This window comes from Drosophila erecta, unplaced genomic scaffold (assembly GCF_003286155.1).
Source record: "Drosophila erecta strain 14021-0224.00,06,07 unplaced genomic scaffold, DereRS2 tig00000092-arrow-pilon, whole genome shotgun sequence".
In the NCBI taxonomy this organism is placed as follows: Eukaryota; Metazoa; Arthropoda; class Insecta; order Diptera; family Drosophilidae; genus Drosophila; species Drosophila erecta.
The window spans coordinates 6269531-6287175 of NW_020825207.1; the positions used below are offsets into that span (position 1 = coordinate 6269531).

General features: G+C 45.0%; 4 protein-coding genes across 12 annotated transcripts in view; 1 reads left to right on the forward strand and 3 right to left on the reverse strand.

The window, feature by feature from the left end:
* Positions 1-71: 71 nt before the first annotated feature.
* LOC6549644 (centrosomin) lies at positions 72-11666 on the reverse strand. 7 transcript variants are annotated; one of them, XM_015156977.2, is made up of 11 exons: positions 11323-11602; positions 6286-6329; positions 5508-5881; positions 5183-5446; positions 4939-5106; positions 4656-4874; positions 4521-4584; positions 4225-4460; positions 3659-3853; positions 1124-3248; positions 72-1060 (listed from the first exon to the last, which is right to left on the reverse strand). In XM_015156977.2, the coding sequence occupies exons 1-11, from the start codon at positions 11505-11507 to the stop codon at positions 804-806; spliced, it is 4131 nt and encodes a 1376-aa protein (XP_015012463.1). In that variant the 5' UTR covers positions 11508-11602; the 3' UTR covers positions 72-803. The 7 variants fall into 7 exon arrangements, with proteins under 7 accessions (XP_015012463.1, XP_001975762.2, XP_026836986.1 ...); XM_001975726.3 differs by lacking the exons at positions 6286-6329; positions 11323-11602 and adding an exon at positions 5948-6129; XM_026981185.1 differs by lacking the exons at positions 4225-4460; positions 4521-4584; positions 4656-4874; positions 4939-5106; positions 11323-11602 and adding exons at positions 7858-8056; positions 10317-10559.
* Positions 6351-7046, reverse strand: LOC26526412 (lysozyme 1). Its single transcript, XM_015157315.2, has one exon. It carries the CDS (start codon positions 7011-7013, stop codon positions 6498-6500), a length of 516 nt encoding a protein of 171 aa, XP_015012801.2. The 5' UTR covers positions 7014-7046; the 3' UTR covers positions 6351-6497.
* A 28-nt stretch (positions 11667-11694) lies between the features above and the next one.
* On the forward strand, positions 11695-14542 carry LOC6549642 (golgin subfamily A member 1). 2 transcript variants are annotated; one of them, XM_001975724.3, is made up of 6 exons: positions 11695-12147; positions 12239-13024; positions 13077-13175; positions 13468-13881; positions 13941-14180; positions 14239-14542. In XM_001975724.3, the coding sequence occupies exons 1-6, from the start codon at positions 11974-11976 to the stop codon at positions 14359-14361; spliced, it is 1836 nt and encodes a 611-aa protein (XP_001975760.1). In that variant the 5' UTR covers positions 11695-11973; the 3' UTR covers positions 14362-14542. The 2 variants fall into 2 exon arrangements, with proteins under 2 accessions (XP_001975760.1, XP_015011640.1); XM_015156154.2 differs by lacking the exons at positions 13941-14180; positions 14239-14542 and having other exon boundaries at positions 13244-13514.
* A 229-nt stretch (positions 14543-14771) lies between these two features.
* The window catches only part of LOC6549641 (low-density lipoprotein receptor-related protein 6), a 30601-nt gene continuing 27727 nt past the window's right edge, over positions 14772-17645 (reverse strand). Inside the window, exons 4-7 of one of the 2 annotated variants that reach the window (XM_001975723.3) lie at positions 17432-17589; positions 17100-17369; positions 16416-17040; positions 14772-16352 (exon numbers count right to left, since the gene is read on the reverse strand). In XM_001975723.3, coding sequence (XP_001975759.1) covers positions 15552-16352; positions 16416-17040; positions 17100-17369; positions 17432-17589 — 1854 coding nt within the window. In that variant the 3' untranslated portion in view covers positions 14772-15551. The remainder of the gene's footprint in view (positions 16353-16415; positions 17041-17099; positions 17370-17431; positions 17590-17645) is intronic. The other variant, XM_015156973.2, reaches the window with a different exon arrangement.

Sequence of the window (17645 nt, forward strand, 5' to 3'; positions counted from 1 at the left end):
ATTCAATTTCATCCCATATCATGAAGATTATTGAAAAAATCGTCGAGGCCACAAAAGAAGACACATACAAATAATTCTAACGCAATTGTTTATTCCATAAAACGACGGGTACAAATGACTTAGATCTAGATCTTGTTCTCCAGGACAACGCACACTACTTTTTACACATTGTACAAAGGGATGTTTGGAACAAAAAAGAGTTATTGGATGGCAACGTAGTTAAACCGTTTTGGCCGGCAAGTCAAACAATTATTTCAATATCCGTTTCGATGGTTAACTGAAATCAAGGATTAAGAGCAGTTAAGCAGTAGGAGAATACATTAATCAGGCAATGACTACACGCAAGTGATTAGAAAATGGAGGGTTATGCGAGACGAGAATCAGGTCGAGTATGCTAGAGAATATTTGTAAAAGTTATGATACTAGGGGATATATACATTATAATATACATGTGTCATTCAATATGAATGAGTGCGCCGGGTTAGATACATATTGTCAGCACTCAGTTTCAAGTTAGCTTTGTTTTGTGCTTAAGACAGGTGTGTGGTATTTCATTCAATGGGTTCGATTCCCTCAACAGTCTTTAGAAAATGCATGGGTATTTCGTATTAATAGCTTCGTTGTTTTCGGTCTCTTTAAACACAAAAAAAAAACATAAATAATTGAAATCAAGTTAGCAACGAGACAACAAAATACAATGCAGACAAAATATATGAATGGCAAGAACAATTTGAAATGGCAATTGAACTTTGGATGAATGGCCTCTCAGGTTAATGCTGATATACTGGACGTCGGCGCGATCGTTATAACTCATTTTCCATGTTTGAGCGAACGTTTCGCAGCACGTTGTGCGTTTTTAGTATTTGATTTTTGATGTCTTTCTCAACTTGTGCTTTTGCTTTGTTAGCCATACGCAACTTTTCGTAGGTGTCTTCAAATGCGCGCTTGGTGCGGATTAGTTTGCGCCGCAACTCGGCGTTTTCAAGATCTACCTTGGCACAGTCGTGTACTGTAGCTGCACCAGTTGCCATGTTGCTCTTGCTGTCGGGTGAAGCAGATTCTGTGGAAAAAGAACATTTTATAGTTGGTTGATCTCTTTGGTACCAGTTTGATCCAAACTCACCCTCCGACTTTGCCTTTGGACTAGATGCCCCCTCCGTTTTCATTTCTACAGTCTTAAGCATCGCTCGTTGAGCTTTGGATAGCTCCACGCTGAATATCCTGCCGGCATCGCTTTCAATGCCCAGGTCGGGAGATGATGTGCTTACCCTCTGGCCTACCATTGCGGAACCAGCCTGTTTGCACGTTGTAGCCTGCCCCGATGGTGGCCCCATGGGCACTGCCACCTCTTCGGATGTGTAACCGGACTGGGAAACATCGCTGCTGTTGGAACGCTGCTGCAGCAGCTTTTGCTGCTCTTCCTTCAGCGCCTCCAGCTGCAGCCTCAATTCCTCGGTACGCTTCTCCAGTTGCAGCTTGTCATTGTAGGCCTTTGTGCGCTCCATAACCGCCTTGGAGGCCTGCAGTGTGCTTTCGTCCAGCTGCTTTTTTAGGGCCCGCGTGGCCAGCTCGTTCTCGACAAGCGTCTGCTTGAGTTCTTTCTCGTTTTCTTGGTGATAGTCCAAAGATCGTTGCAGTTCCAACAACTGTTGAGCCTGCTCCTGATAAGTGGTAAGTGCCACCCAGTCGCGTTCGAGTGCATCCCGGTGCAGGCGGTCGTGCTCTTCTAACTGCTGTACTGCATCTAGTTTGAGTTGCTTTAGTTGGGATTGCAGGGTGTCTACGGAATCGACGTGCTGCTGCTCCATTTCCTGCATTTGCTGCTGCAACGCCTGCAGTTCCATCTCGGTTATCTGCGAATCTGCAGTCAGAGTGCTATGAGCTAGTTTTAGTTGGTCAATCTGCTGGTTCTTAAGCTCCAGCTGGCGTTGCAACTCCACAATGCGCTGATCCTCGTGCGAACCTATAGCTTGCAGGTCCGCAGTCAGAGCTTCGTTGATAACTCGCAATTGCTCCAATTGTTGACTGATATCCAAGAAGCGCAGTTGCTCCTGCTTGTATCTATTGTCCAGTTCCACCATCTGGCACTGTACATTAAGCATGCGTTCATCTTTCTGGGCAATTTGCTCCTCCAGCTGGGCGATACGCTCGCTGTTGCGGTTGCGATCCTGACGGATAGCGCAGGTTCTTCCCTCACTTTCGGACTCGCTGACCGCCTGCTCCGGCGCCGCCAAACTGTTTGAGGTTTCGTCCAGGCCAATGCGTGCCAAGGAAACCTTGCGATCAGGCTCTGACCAGGCCTCTGACTCGCTCTGGTTGTCCAACTGCTGGGAGGGCAGCGGCAAGGAGCGTCGCTCTTTCCTCTGTCCTTCTGAGCTGCGTCGCTTTTCCAACTCCTTTTTAAGAGCCTTGTTCTCGGCCTTTAAGTTCTCTACAGTCGGAGCCATGGCACTAGCGGCGTGCAGCTCCTCGTGGGAATTGAAAGTTTTGTGGCTTGCATCGCCTTCGGTGTACAAGATCTCGGAGAGATTGCACAGCTGGGCGAGACTTTGATCAGCCAAGGATGTGGCCGTAATATTCAGGGTCATATTAAGACTCTTGGAGAGATCCAAGCTGCGATCGACCGCCTTACGCATGGCATTGCGACGGTCTGCGGCCAACACGCCAAGAACATCTTTGTGCTTCAGCAGAGAGTTGAGGAAACCAGCCAGCTCTTCCAATCGGTTCGTCAGCACACTGCAGACATCGACGCACTCCAGACGCCACTTGTCCGCCGTCTCCACTTCCGTGCGAGCTTGCTGAAGCTCCAAACGCAACTGCCCAATCACAGCGCTGTTCTGTTGATCGTCTGCAAGGCGCTGGAAGAGCACATCCACCTTTCGCTGCAGTAGCTTGTTTCGCTCCAGTGCCCTCAAGTACTCCGCCTCCGTGAAGGATTGCTGCAGATCTGCTTCGCCGGCGGATTCCTCGCTTATCTGCGGCAACGTCTTCTGTTGGCTAGCGACCAGCTTCGTGAGGCGCTCCACCTCACGATTTTTCTCCCATAGCTCCTTGTTGACCAGGTTTTGCAGATTCGCCGTCTTCTTCTTCACTTCCGTCTGCAACTGCTTGATCTTCTCCTCCTGCTCGCCGATCTTTAGCTCGTAGCGCACCCTGAGGTTGGTGGACATTTCCAGGGAGCTGGCCTCGTTGTCACTCATGGAACGCCCGCTGGTGGATGGCGAAATTACCGCCTTGGCGCAGTCGTTCTAAAAAAATATAAATATTTTTATAATACTTTGCCTAAAACAAAAATGAAAATTTAACTTTGGTCTCAGAAAAATGTCTTTAAATATTTTTTCTGTGTCACGCATTTTTAGCAATCTGTTGGGTGACATATGTATGTCAGACCATTATAGAACCCAAACATCTTTTGGTATTCCTAGCGTAGCATACAGTGCATACAGTCTAGGGCACTCGAGCAATCGAGGGTCATTGTGGTTAAATTTAAATTTGAGCACAAAAACCACTTTTAATAACTTAAGTACTGTGACAAAGCACACAAAAATGTTCATATGTTGAATGAGTCAAGTAACAAAGCAATGCAAATATTTTTTTGTGATGTACATATGTGAAAAATCTGTAAACAAATAGAAAATCATTTTGAAATAATCCTTACCTCCTTGTTTGCCGACTGTTCGTTATCCTGATTGAGCTTCTTTATTTCCTTCTCCTGGCTGCTCACCTTTTGCATTAGTTTTTGAATGGTGCGACAAGCCTGCTCGTAGATCCGCTCCCGCTCCTTGAGCTTCTCCTGAGAGTCCTGCAGCTCACAAATCTTATCCGCCAGTTGGGCACCCAGATCTCGCTTGGCCTGAAAGTGATCAGAGAAAACCGGAAATGGCTACAGCTTTTGGAGGAATCAAAACAAGGCCTTAGCTTAGGTTTATATAATACGTTTAATGGAGCTCAGCAACATTCATTAAAATGAGACGGAGGCAGGTGAGCAAATTTAATACACTTAAACAACAAATTTGTCGACGTCTGAGGGAGCGACATTGTTCTAATTCAATATGGACAACTTCGGAGTCATTGTATTGGATTTCTTTCAACTATCAACGAAACCGAAACGAAGGATGATCAAATAGAGTACATGCTGCCGTCCATATTCGACGGGCAGCTCATCCGACAAGGAAGATACGGGAACCCGATTCCGTGAAAGGACTGGCCGATCTCACAGGACACTTTAAGCGGGATATGGGTATTCTGCAGGCAGGAGTGCACACGCACAGCCAAGAGGATGATTTTGAGAGCTACGTGGCCCAGCGCCAAAGGAACTGCCGGAATCCAGTGAAGCTTGGCAGCGAATAGTTGTAGAAGGCCGTACTTGGCGCCGTCATTGCCATCAACTGGGTATGTCTGGTCTGGTATTGCCCCTGATGATAAATGTACTGGGGACACGGATACGTTTGTTGCTGCAGCTGTGGACGACGACGTTTTAGGAGCTGAGCAGACTGTTCGCTGGATGGTATGGGCTTCACCTGACTGCCTTTCCAATGGCCAAGGCTCTTGTGCGACGATGGTCCCTGACTGCCACACAAAACGCTGATCGATGAGAAGTTTGAATGCAATGAGGATGTGCTGCCGCTACGTTCAAGAGAAGATGTGATACCAACCCCGGCATCCGCCGCCATGCGCATCGGCTGCACGATGGCCACGCCGCGATCCAGTTGTCGCACCTCCTTCTGCTGCAGGTTTTCGGACAGTTCACGGAAGTAAACATTCTGTTGCCTTATAATCTCCAGTTCGGCGTTCAACTTGGCTATCAATGCCTCATACTTCAGCACGTTTTTCATCATACTTCCGTACGACTTTTCCTTACGCTTGATTGTGGCCTTGGAGAGGGAGGATTGCAAGTTGAGGTGGGTATGGCTGAGGAAGTGGGATGTTGGGACTCACTTCCAATAGCATGATGGACTGCCGCTGCACGTCCATCGTATTGGCGGCCTCCTTCATCGAGCCGACTTGCCGCACCAGCTCATGTTCTAGGGTTCGAATGGAGGTGACCAGTTTCTGGTTCTCCACCCTACCGACTTCTATTTCAACCTTAAGAGGTTCTATGGTCTTCTAAATATGAAGGGTTCTCGTAAACCCAATTACCGAATACTCTACAAGGAAATTACTACTAAATCGATTTACTTACGTTGGATGACTCGGCGGATTCCACTTCCTTTTCGAGACGCTCCACCAGTTCGGCATTCTTGATGGCCAGCTCTTGAATCTTGGCCTCACAGGCTGTTAGGGATTCCAGGCGCTCGGCCAGCGTGAATTCCAGCTCGTTCTTGGCCGCTATGTTACGAGCTTCGGTTTTCACCAGTTCCTCCTCCAATCTCTGCACCTCCGATTCAAGGCGCAGTAGTTTCTTGGTGTCTGCAACATTTTCGCCAGGTTGACCAGACTCCGCCACCTGGTAAAATAAATAAATGCTGCTGGTTACTGCTTTTAAAAAGGGCTTAGATAAAACTCACCTGATAGGCATGTATCTGCTCTTGCAACTCATCGATTAATGCCTGGCTGTCAAAGTCCGCTTTGCGTTGCATTTCCTCGTGCTGAGAAATTGCTCGGGCGGCATCCTTGAGCAGCTCCATCTTTTCATCGACGGTTTTTCTCAGCGTCTCGATTTCGATCTTGGCATCGATAAGCTGTTTGCCCAAGGAGTCTGAGGAACTGTTTGCTCGGGCACCCGGCTGACCCTCCTCCATGAAGTAGATGCGCAGCTTCAGATTGAAGTTCTCCTTGCGCAGCGTGGACATCTGCTCCTCCAACTCGCGCACAGATCGACCTTGCATCGCCAGGGGCGAGTGGCCGCCGCCCGGAGGTCGCGCCACGTCGAAACTAGCATCTGCAAGGAAAACGGAGGGATTGATATCAATTTGGAGTGCCTAGGACCCATAGGTCTAAGACTAACTAAGAATCTTTAGATTTCTCGGATTATGCGACGTCGATGAGCGATTTCTATTCATGATTTTATAAGCTTTCACCTAGCCGTTAGGGCGCAACCACATATAAAATATAAAATGGCAACGGCGCGGCCGGGTAAATGTACGAATGCTCGTGTGTGTAGCCAAAACGGAATCCTAATATGCAATGGTTTCCATTCTAATAAAATAGCACGTTAAGTTCATAGCCTGCTTGAAAAAAGTGGAATTCCACAAAGTTTCCTCAATTTTAACGGCTCTAGAGATGTCCACTGATATAAGCGTTTATTAAGCAGGAAATATTTGACATGGTCATAGTAATACATACATGAGTTCTCCATGGTGACATCTTGCAGGGCTCCCGGACTGGTGCTGTAAAAAAAGAGAGAAATTTGTTAATTAAGCACACTAAAAGCAACTCGTTGTGACCTCGCAGAACATCCAATAAAACAAGTCGAGTTTAAACGGTAATTGAGATTTTAATTTTGCACACATCAGTTTTCATATTTCGGCAGTGATGACCTAATGGGCAGACATTCTCTAACAATCTTTGACCTCAGCCAGCTCGTCGACGGCCTTTAAATCAGTGGCATTCCTTGGCTGGAAACACTCGTCGATGGCATCCAAAGTGCCATTGCAAAACTCCGGGTAGACGGACCAGGCCGTCCAGCCCTGTTGTTTCTGGATGAGCCGAGCGCACTGGACGGCCATGGTGATGTCGTCGCTCAGAAGGCGAGTGCAATTCACATTGCAGTCGTTGAATGCATAGTATTCCGTTCGATTCGGCGGCGCACACCAGTAGCGATCGCTGATCTGGAACAGTCCGTAGTCCCGGGATCCATCCGCATTGGCCTGGCCCACAACGTGCGTGTTGAAGCGGCTCTCGAATTCGGCAATACAAAGCCACAGGGGTAACTCCGATTTCGGGACATCCAGTATGTAGAGTTGGCCAGCTAGTTCGCAGGGCTGCAGGCGAATGGCCAGCAGGGGAATCCCGTGGAACAGGAACCACAGCAACGGGAGTAGTCTCACTTGCGACCAACTTGATCGGACCATTCCAAGCGGGCTCCAGTCACGAAGTGGCTCTCCGACTCCGGCCATCAAGGTAAATCTACTAGTATCTAGCGATCTTGGCTAGCGCGCTTAATCCGATTCTATAACCGGTTTACATTATTTGGCCCGGCTTATGGCTTAAATTGGCATTAAATAGTGGAAAATAGACGGACAATTGCAACAAGGTTTGATGATTGCGTTGCACTTTGTTCTGAACGCTAAATATATACTATTAATTAATGACATTTCTCCCTTGTACGAAAAAGGAAACTGGAAATGATCGAGATTTCTGTTTTGAGCATATATTGTCTAATTAAGAGATTTGCCCAGTTTTCACGAGATATTCGTTGGTGCGGAAAAATAACAGAATAATTTTCAATCAAATGAACACCTACAGTGGGATACTATATTGATTTCACAACCATACTAAAATGGCTTTAATAATATTAACTAAGAAGGAACGACCCATTTGTGTTTTGAAATATTTTCAATTTTCCAGTTTTGAAATAGAAACCCGGTTTGACCTTCAATCATTAAGTTAAAAAAACTATTGAGTACCATCATAAAACTATGATCCGCACAGTACATTTGTTCCATCAATTGTAGACACACCCAATTGCCCAAATCGGCAATCAACCTCTTTTTTCGATTTTGCCCAATTGCGCTGTGAACTAAATTTCAGCTAAAGTCACACTTGAATGATCGCACTTCCAAAAGCCACAAGTCGGAATGGATGAGATTACACTTCCGCGCCTTAAATCCGCCGTGAATCGGGGAAGAGGGAAGTCCAATTAGCCAGTATAGATTACGTACAGTGGGCCCAACTAATATAGAATACAGAACTTACCAGAATGGTGAGTTGCTGGAGTTCAGAGAGTATCTCTTGAATGGGGAGCCAGGTACATCCGCCGACTGGTTCAGTGAGGTAGATCGAAAGATACCCGCCATATTCTATGTTTCATTTAGCATTTGCGCTCTTATTCGCGTTTATTTATATATATTTTTTCACTTTGCTTTAGCAGATTCTGTAGATATTTGCAGCGACTCTAATTTTGAGATTTAATTAGTTGCTTTCACACGGGTGGACACGTCATCCCTGGCTGTTGTTGTTGTTCTTGTGCTTGGCTTTATTCCCTAAATACTTTCGCGGCGCACGCCAGACTTCGTTACGTATCCGCCATGTCGCCTTCCAAGGGGCGAGCTGCCATGAGTCATGGGCTGCTGGGCGATGCGACGTGCGCAGCAGCAATCAGGAGCATTCAGCCGTAGAGCGGAAGAAGCTTCAAAGAGTCTGGCGCTCCTACGGATGGGATGCATCCCAACCGAGAAGATGGGGGATGGACGACGGCACATGTGGGCCACCGCATCTTACAAGATACTACCACCACATACACAGCACGCACCTCTGGTCGTTTTTTTATTTTAGGAATTGAGCAAACTGCAAAACGGCGACCGCATTAGAAGCAGCAAAATTGTGAACGGAACGAGAAAAGCCCTGGCAAACATTTTCACTCATTGTTTTGTTTTGGCTTTCGGCCATCGCTGGTTACTATGGTGGTAATGAAAATCAATGGTTTAAGTCGAGAAGCGCCAGCTGAGCGACCGGGTCAATAACAACAACAGGTGGCCCCTGGAACCGTCTTGGAACATGTGTCTCTTCGGTTAGCACCTGAACTCTATAGCGGGTGCATTTCAGGCCCTCACATCGCCAGGTAAACTGCAGTTAGCAGCCCATTCTCACCTCCTCTGGAACCCTGAAACTCATCTACCTGGCTGCCTGGCGCGCCTCGAGTGGGTGTCAATCTATGGCTGACGACACACAAAGGCGCCTGCTTTAATCAACAAAGAGATACAATAACAATAAACAGAAGTGGATCGAGCGTACTTCGAGTGATATGCGAAGGAGGAATTTTTCTGAATTTCTACATCATACATCAGAAAAATTAAAGAAAAAATAAATTTCTAAATTTGAATGCAGATTCTTAGAGAATTGCGCCAGAATCATTTACAGATATGCCACTTCAAAATCGGGTTAGGATAAGTTGAGTTATGGAGTATAGAACTTCAGCCTTTGGACATTTTTTAACTTCTTTGAATTTCTCATCATTACATCAAAAAAATGACAAAAAAATTTAAAAAAAAATAAATTTCTAAATTTGAATGCAGATTTTTAGAGAATTGTGCCAGAAATATTTAGAGGTATGCCACTTCAAAATCCGATCAAGATAAGTTTAGTTATGGAGTTTAGACAATAACCATATGGTAAGGACGTACTGAATCTTGAAGGTTTTCGGACAGGTAGTCATAATGCGAGTTACAATTGACCCTTCTTTTGAATATTGCATGCCTAACATACATATTTAAATTCATTCCAAAATATACAAAATAAACTTGTCTACATATACGACATGTTTATTGTTCAAAATGACAAAGGAAATGCCAATCAAATAAGCGATAAATTAGTATATTTCTTTATCAACAACGCCTCAGAATTATTCCTCTTAAATATTTCGGCATATTACTCAATTATATTATGACTAATGTGACTTTTTTTAATCATTTATTAATGTGGATAAAAAAAATTGTATGATACATTTGCTTGATAAATTCGCCTCTAATTACATATTATATGTACGATACTGTACTTTACCAACCAGGATGCTTTTTTTCGAGGGTAGGGAACTCAGCGTTGCAGTTTGGAAGGGCAACAAAAGAGGTGCTCAGTTCCGTTTTTACCCCATAGGGGTTAATCCACGAGTCCATGACCCCTGAGGAATGCACGTGTGTGTGTAACTAGCCCACATGCACGCACGGAGCATACGAAACTCCCGACTGATAAGAGAACTTATGAGGAAACTCAGAGTTCCAGGAAGTACGAAATCGCAGCTAACGATACGATGATACGATACGACTGTCGATTGAACCATGGAATGCACTATTCCACAAACAAATTAATTCGTATACATTTTCCCCGACTAAAATTAGCCGCAGCATCGTGGCGACAAACCAAAGCAAACCAAATGAACGACAACAACAACATCAGGGGGCACCAGCACATATATATCTTTAGCATTTCTAAGTATATATTACATTATTGTACATCCGAGCACACTTTGTACTTTATATGTATATCTGTGTATTTCGATTTGTTTTTCACCCGAGAACCACCAGCATCCTACGAATCGCTTATCCACAGCGCCATAGGCAGCAAAAACAAATCAATCTATCACTTTTTGTATCTCGTAGTGCAATATAAACAATTGCACTTATGTACAGATATGTATGTACAATCAATCACTCACACACCCGCACAACGCTTGACCCGCTGATTGTTTCTATTTACATACGAAATATAGTATATGAGTAGGTGTGTATATATATATGTACATATGGCACGATTGACAGCCGAGAGGCAAGCAAAATAAACCGAAAAACGCTCTCTGCACGTCCAAATAAACCGAAAGCTAGAACATAACTGACTGAAACTGCGATGCGACCGATTCAGAGCGACCCGATGCAGAGCGAAGGGAAGGGGCGGAAAACTCGGGCTCATCTCCGGCGAGGAGCGGAAAATGCGCTCAGCAGATGTTACGCATTTCCCAATGCCGTACACTGAGAGAATGCAGTGGGCACACGCAGTTCATTGGCCACCCAGACTAGCTGTTCAGAGGATTAGCTGTTTTTCCCATTTAAAATCATTTTTGCTTTAGGTTTTTAAAATAAAAAAAAATGAATATTTACGGATGAAAAATACCATTTACCAGAGTTCTTAAAATTTGAATAATGATTCAAAGACTATTTTTACTCTTCTTACATAATTATAAATTAGTGCCAAATTTTAACAATGTAGTTAGCTAACTCTGGCGAATAAATAAATTCTAGATGATAATGCCTAAAATCTTAAAAAATAAACGTAAAACTTTCAGGAAAACCAAGAACACAAATTTCATTTAACATCATAAAACTATGCATATAGCGCATAGAATACAAATTACTATATACAAAATGAGTGAAATTTTGGTTGCAATTTTTTTCAGTGCTGTGTTATTGTTCCTCTCTTCGAATTTTTTGGGGTGGGTATACACCCATTGTACGCCTGTGCCTGTGAGCGTACCTCCCCCTATGGGACCGAGCACTGCGGATCTGGGAGAGCTCCAGCTGAGAGCGTTAGTTCCCGATCACAGTGGGCCCAATCACCATGTCACATGACGATCATCTGCTGCGCACTCTCAGTAGACGCGGAGTTCGATGGGTTAGCAAACACGTCTTATTGGTACATATGTTATTGTTTATGCTGGAATTTGGCACTTACTCGTCTATGCTTTTGGACAGGGCCTCGGCCAGTTTGCGCAGAACCCTTTTGTCGATTTCCGAGGCGCCATTCTCCTCCAGGAAGCTGGTCACGGTCTCAATCAAGGAGATTTCCCTCAAGGACGATGCACAGGTGCCATTGCCATCGCCGCAATAGTCCCGCAAAACCTGCTTAGACTGGTCCATGGAAAGTACTTAAATAGTTAACTTTTGCGCACAATAATTCTAACACTTGACAATTTCACAAAGGACGCTAACAATGACGATTTTTTTCTGTTTGGAAAATGAAGCGCGCTGAAACAGCTGTTTTTGGCGTCAGTTATCGGAATGCAGCCGTGTCTTCTATGGCAGCACTGCCATACAACGGGAAAAAGTTGACAGGCCGGTGTGGCAACGCTGTGCGTCGATTTACGTTACTGCAAAGTCGATTCTTATCGATGGTAAACAACATCGACGGTTTACGAAAATTAGCATTCGCCTGATAAGCAAGTGGAACACTACGGCCACTAGATATAACGCCATGTTATAAACGCTCCGCGGGCACGTTTTCGTCAGCCCCAGCCACAAACAGGCCAACTTCAGTCGGGGGCAGTACACAGCCAGAAAAAAAGAGAAGCAACAGAGAAAAAGCTCCCCCTCGAAAAACGCAACAATGTTTGCCACACTGAAAAACAAGATCAAGGAGGAAACTGGCGATGATGTGGTCCAATCGGCCAATCAACGTTATCCCGGCAACAACAATAACAATTACCGGCTACGTAGTCGCCGCGTTAGCATTAATTCCAACTCAGCTGATGATGTGGGCGGTGGCGGATTCTACAATGAGGTAAACGAAAACGAAAAAAAACAGTCTATTTGTGTATACTTACTTATATGTACATTAAACGGATAAACAAACACCTCTGCTCTTCTCGCAGTCGGAGCAACTGTGCCAGCTGCGGAGTCAGTGCAACGAGCTCACCACAAAGCTGTCGACCGTCACGCAGGGATTACAGCAGCTGCAGGAGGAGAAGACGCGCGTGGACAAGACCAACGAGATTCTGCTAGAGAGTGTGCGTGTGGCCCAGACGCAGAAGGACATATACTGCGAGGAACAGGAGAAGATCCAGAATCTGCAGCAAATCGAGATTGACAAGCTAAAGAATCTACTAAGTTTTCGGGAGCAGGAGTCAGTGGACCGCATGGGTCTCATGCGCCAGCAGGCCCAGCAAATCGAGTCCCTGAGCGAGGAACTAGAACGGCTGCGTCCCATTGAATCCGTGGCCGAAGATCTACGCGACGAACTGGAGCAACTGAGACATGCCACACAGCAGGAGAAGAACCTGCTGACCACCACATTGGCGGCGGTACAGGAGGAAAACCGACACCTCAAAAAGCGCATGAAGATCGTCGAAGAGTCGCGACTCGAGTCCCTGGGCAAACTGAACTCCGAGCAACAAGTACAAGCCCTCATCCGGGAACATAAGCTGCTGGAGCAGCACTTGGAGGAGGCCCATCTGCAGTTGTCGGACATCAAAGGATCGTGGAGTGGCCAGAATCTGGCGCTGGAAACGCAAGTTAGTCGTCTATCAAAACAAGTGGCCGAAGAGACCACCGAAAAGCGCAAGGCTCTTAAATCCCGCGACGATGCCATTGAAAGCCGAAAGCAGGTTTCATTTGAACTCGAAAAGGCCAAAGATGAAATAAAGCAGCGGGATGATAAGGTAAGTTAGATTATTATACCTCAGTGAAAGTACTTATGCATTTTAATTGCAGGTCAAGCTGCTGGAGGAGGAAATCGATGAACTCAGTGTGACCCTGAAAGAGTGCCGAGAGGAGAACGAGCAGCAAATCCTCTTTGAGCGCAACAAATCTGTGAGTATGCCTCCCGATTCTGACGATTTCCATTGGGACTTGTAACACTAATTTACTCTACAACGCAGTACTAACTCTAACAATTAAGATCCTGGTTTACTTGGAATTTTCCAACCACACCTATTATGTAGTTTTTGATTGTAAATGTTTTCCTTTTCGCATTAAACTGATTTAATCGTTGGCAAACTTTTTGGTAAACTTTTTCCTTCAATAATGCACGCATATATGTTTACCCTGAATATCCCCAAATGTTGATGGAGATTTTGTAAACCAATAAACCGAATGTTCTCAGCAAAATCTGGAAACAGAGGTAAAAGATCTCAAGACTCGTCTGACGGCAGCGGATGACAGGTTCAGCGAGTACTCCTCGAATGCGGAGCAGGTGGCCCAAAAGCTAAGGGCTCAAGTGACTGAAAAACAGGAGCAGCTGGACGAAACCATAATGCAACTGGAAATCGAACGTGAGGAGAAAATGACTGCAATACTTCGCAATGCGGAAATCGCCCAGAGCGAAGACATTTTACGGCAGCAGTTGCGCTTGGAGCGCAGCGAGGCCTCCGACCTCCAGGATAGGAATAATCAACTGGAGAGAGATATATCCGAAGCACGGCAAACGTTGCAGCAGGTTAGCAACACAGCGCAGGATAATGCCCACAAGCTGACCGAATTCGAAGGAGTTCAGTTGGAAATAATCGAAAAGAATAAGGTTAGATTTGGTATGAACGATTTTTCCTAAAAAAAATTAACCAATTCTTCTTTGCCTAGACAATAAAAACACTGAATCAGCGTTTAATTGACTTGAAAAAAACCGTGCAAAAGGAACTACGCAGTGCGCAGATATCCACAGACAGTGATTCCCATCCGACAACGACACCAGGTCACAGAATCTCAAGCTCGTCTTTGGAGGCATTTTCAACTGGTGACAAGGGAAATTGCGTCATAATGGACGAGGTTAATTTTCAATATTTGAAACACGTAATTGTAAAGTTCTTGACCAGTCGTGAGGTATGGAATTTCATTCTTTTCCTGCATAATTATCTCGATATCATGTATATTTCTTTAGGTTGAAGCTCGGCACCTTGTACGTGCCGTATCCACTTTACTTCAATTAACATCCGAGGAGGAAAAGCTGCTGCACGACACATTAAATTGGAAGATGAGTTGGTTCGGCGTGAAGCCAACTTAAGTACCCACTGCAATACATCACATTTGTACTCTAGTCTATAGTCAATTCATAACGTTCGTGTAATATGTACATACCAATTGCATACGCAGCACTGTGTTATTTCGTTTACCAACAACATTCCATTTTGTTAAATAGTATTTATTTCTACCGTTGTGATTTTTATAATAAACTAACATTTATGTAAAAAGATTGTTTTTTATTTAGTAAATACTTTTCATCCGTGCTTTGTGTTGTATGGCATTTGAATGACTATTCACATCCATATTATTTTATAAAAACTTTTTTTCTTCGTAGAAAATGAGTATTATACGTATATTTTACTTTACACAAGATTAACATCCACTCTACATTCCCAGGTGGCGCCATCTAGTCGTGCCAGTTTAATAATTTCAAAGTCCATTAATGAAAGTCAATATTTATATTTTTTAAAAATACTGCATTTTACATTTAAAAATATTGTTTGTTACATTTTACGTTCACTAAAATTAACTATAAATATGAATTAACTTCAATTTGTTTATTGCAAAGACCTACGTTGTATGAATAACTAACTATCCATTTGTATTATCTATGAATAAATGATATAGGAGAATTAATGATTAAACAAAAAACACACGTATTAATGAGGCACTTTTTGGTGTTTATAACAATTAAGAAGACAGTTGAATTAGTCGCATATTTGTCAATATTGCTTCATAATATAGTTATCTATTTACACTTTTAAACTAAATATTAAACTAAGTCTAGGTGTTAAATGCATTTAAATCAAAATTGCGTATTTCGGTTTTAACCAATTGTGAATTTTCTGTCAGGTTTCGGAAAATTTGGCACACGGAATTTCAAAAGACTCACTTATCGAATATTACATCGTTTAGACCTAAGGTAATTACTAATAATCTGCAGTCTATTGTTGCGTATGGTAGCTGCAAAGCATTGTACTGCAATCTATTTCGGGCTATCTGGCAAAATGAAACTTAACGAGATCGAATAAGTCCTTCAGGCATGGACGCTCTCTCTAAGCTATGATTAAAATTAGTTAAAGCCTTAAATGACCAATTAAACTCACATACATATTTACAAATCAGTTGTAGCAATTAGAATTGGGAAAATAAAAAAATTATAAGACGAAAAGCTTGGCAAAGAAGTGATATGTTGCTCCTCCTCTCAATTTACATGTAACTCTCAAAATGTTACGTAAATCCTCGACTGGGCGACTGTACTGGTGATGGCGGGGGCGGGAGCGGCGAGAAGTACGTGGAGCTCCGCGATGACGGCGATGGCGGGCAGGAGGATTCCGGCACAATGCGCACATCGCTGTGGTAATGGGAGCGTGGTGTCGGCGGCGGCGGATACGGCTCACTATCGTAGCCATATTGCAAGCAGGCGGCCGCCGAACTGGAAGAATGCTTTGTGGCCCCCCCATTACTGTTATTGCTGTTCGATTTGCTCGTATAGTTCGAGTCAGACTCATCACAAATGTCCGTGGAGCAGGGTGTGGGCGGTGGTGGCTGATTGATGATCTTGTAGTGCCTGTACGGACGACGCGATCTGGTTGCCGGCGACGGTGGTGGATTGATCGGATACGCCACCATACTGCTACCATTCGTCGTTGAACTCGAAGCGCCTGTGATATGATTGCGATCGTAGGAGTTCATGCTGTTGCGGGAGTTCAGAGTAGACATGCGTACGGCATCCGCCACGGAAGCGATTTTGGAAACCCTTTGCGATTTGCTCAGCGTCGAGGGCGACAACGGATCAGTGGCCTGATCATCCTTGGGCTCCGTTCGACTTTTTCCAATCCGCGTGCGGCAGAACTGCAGCAAATAGACAATCGAAAATATGGTGATCATGGTAGCGCCGATCAAAATCATAAAGGCACGTTTGTCGGTAGCAGGAGCCATGCGGCGCTGCTGGCAGATATCGGAGGATTCATCGGCTCCATCGGCGCAGTTCTCCCAGCCATCACAGAGCAAGGCGGCCGAGATGCAGAGCTAAATGGTTTTCAAAAGCGTTTAATATGCAACTCAGCTGTTGGCGGTATACGACAAACTTACCTTATTAATAGGGCACTGGAACTCCCCTGGCCGCTTGCAACAATCCGCTTCATCATGACCATTGGCACAATTGGTGGTGCCATCGCATACCAGCGACTTGTCGATGCACTCGCCCGACTGACAGCTGAACTGATCAGCCCGGCAAGTGGGACAACCCACCTCGTCTGACTTGTCCGGACAGTCCTTCTGTCCGTCACAACGCCAGGAGGCGGGGATGCAGTCTTTGTTCACGTCACTGATTCCCGATACGGGAGCCGCGCACGTAAAGTGATCCGGACCACAGGCGGGAAAAGCGCCGCAGTTCTCCTTGTCCTCCAGCAGCATGAGATGCTTTGGGCAGGAGCAGACGTCGCGGGTTCGAGCAATTCCCTCGCCGCTGGCAATGCAGATGTGGGAGCACTTGGTTCGACTGTGCATGCATGTGTGGTTTCGCAGCACTTTCGGATCCGGCGTCCAAACGGCCCGTATGTCGGTGATCTGAGGTAGCCGCTGCAGTTCAGCAGATCGTCTTTCGCCATTGACTGTGATTCGTTCCACACCGGTTTTGTCATCCAGCCAGTAGACAAAGCCGCCCAAGGCAGCGATGTTGATCACTTGCGATATGTGCATAGAAACAAGTGTTTTTCTAGGTAGAGAACACGTGAAGTTAATTTCAAAATGTGTAAAATTTGCTTTCAAACTTACTTGTTCTTCCCGTTGATGTCAATGGCATCGATTCGCTTGCCATGTGCATAGTAAATCATATCGGACTGCTGATCCAAAGCTAAGGCAGTTACTCCCTCCAGTTTGTAAGCCAGCTCCACGCGCTCATTGCCATCAACTCGGGCACGTATTATAGCCTGATGGCTACCTACATCTGTCCAGAAGAGCAGGCGCTTCATGGCATGCACTGCAATGTTGCGAGGCTTCTCGGAATCTCCCGTGTCGATGACGCCAACGGATTCGCCCAGGAAACTTGAATTACACAAAATTATTAAACCTTGTTCGTTACTCTAATGGGTTTATTAAATATTTACCTAGTAACGTTGATGCTGTTAGACTGGGAGCAAGTCCAGAAGAGCAGGCGCCCAATTATGTCGATGGCCAGGTCAAAAGGCTGGCCGGAATTGGCCAATAAGCTGACCTTTGTTCCGTTGGCAAGTGATCGCTTGATGCTGTGACTCCTGCCCTCAATCTAGATTGGTAGTTATGCAATGGTTAGTTGTTTCTTCCATAGGCAGACCTTCAAGC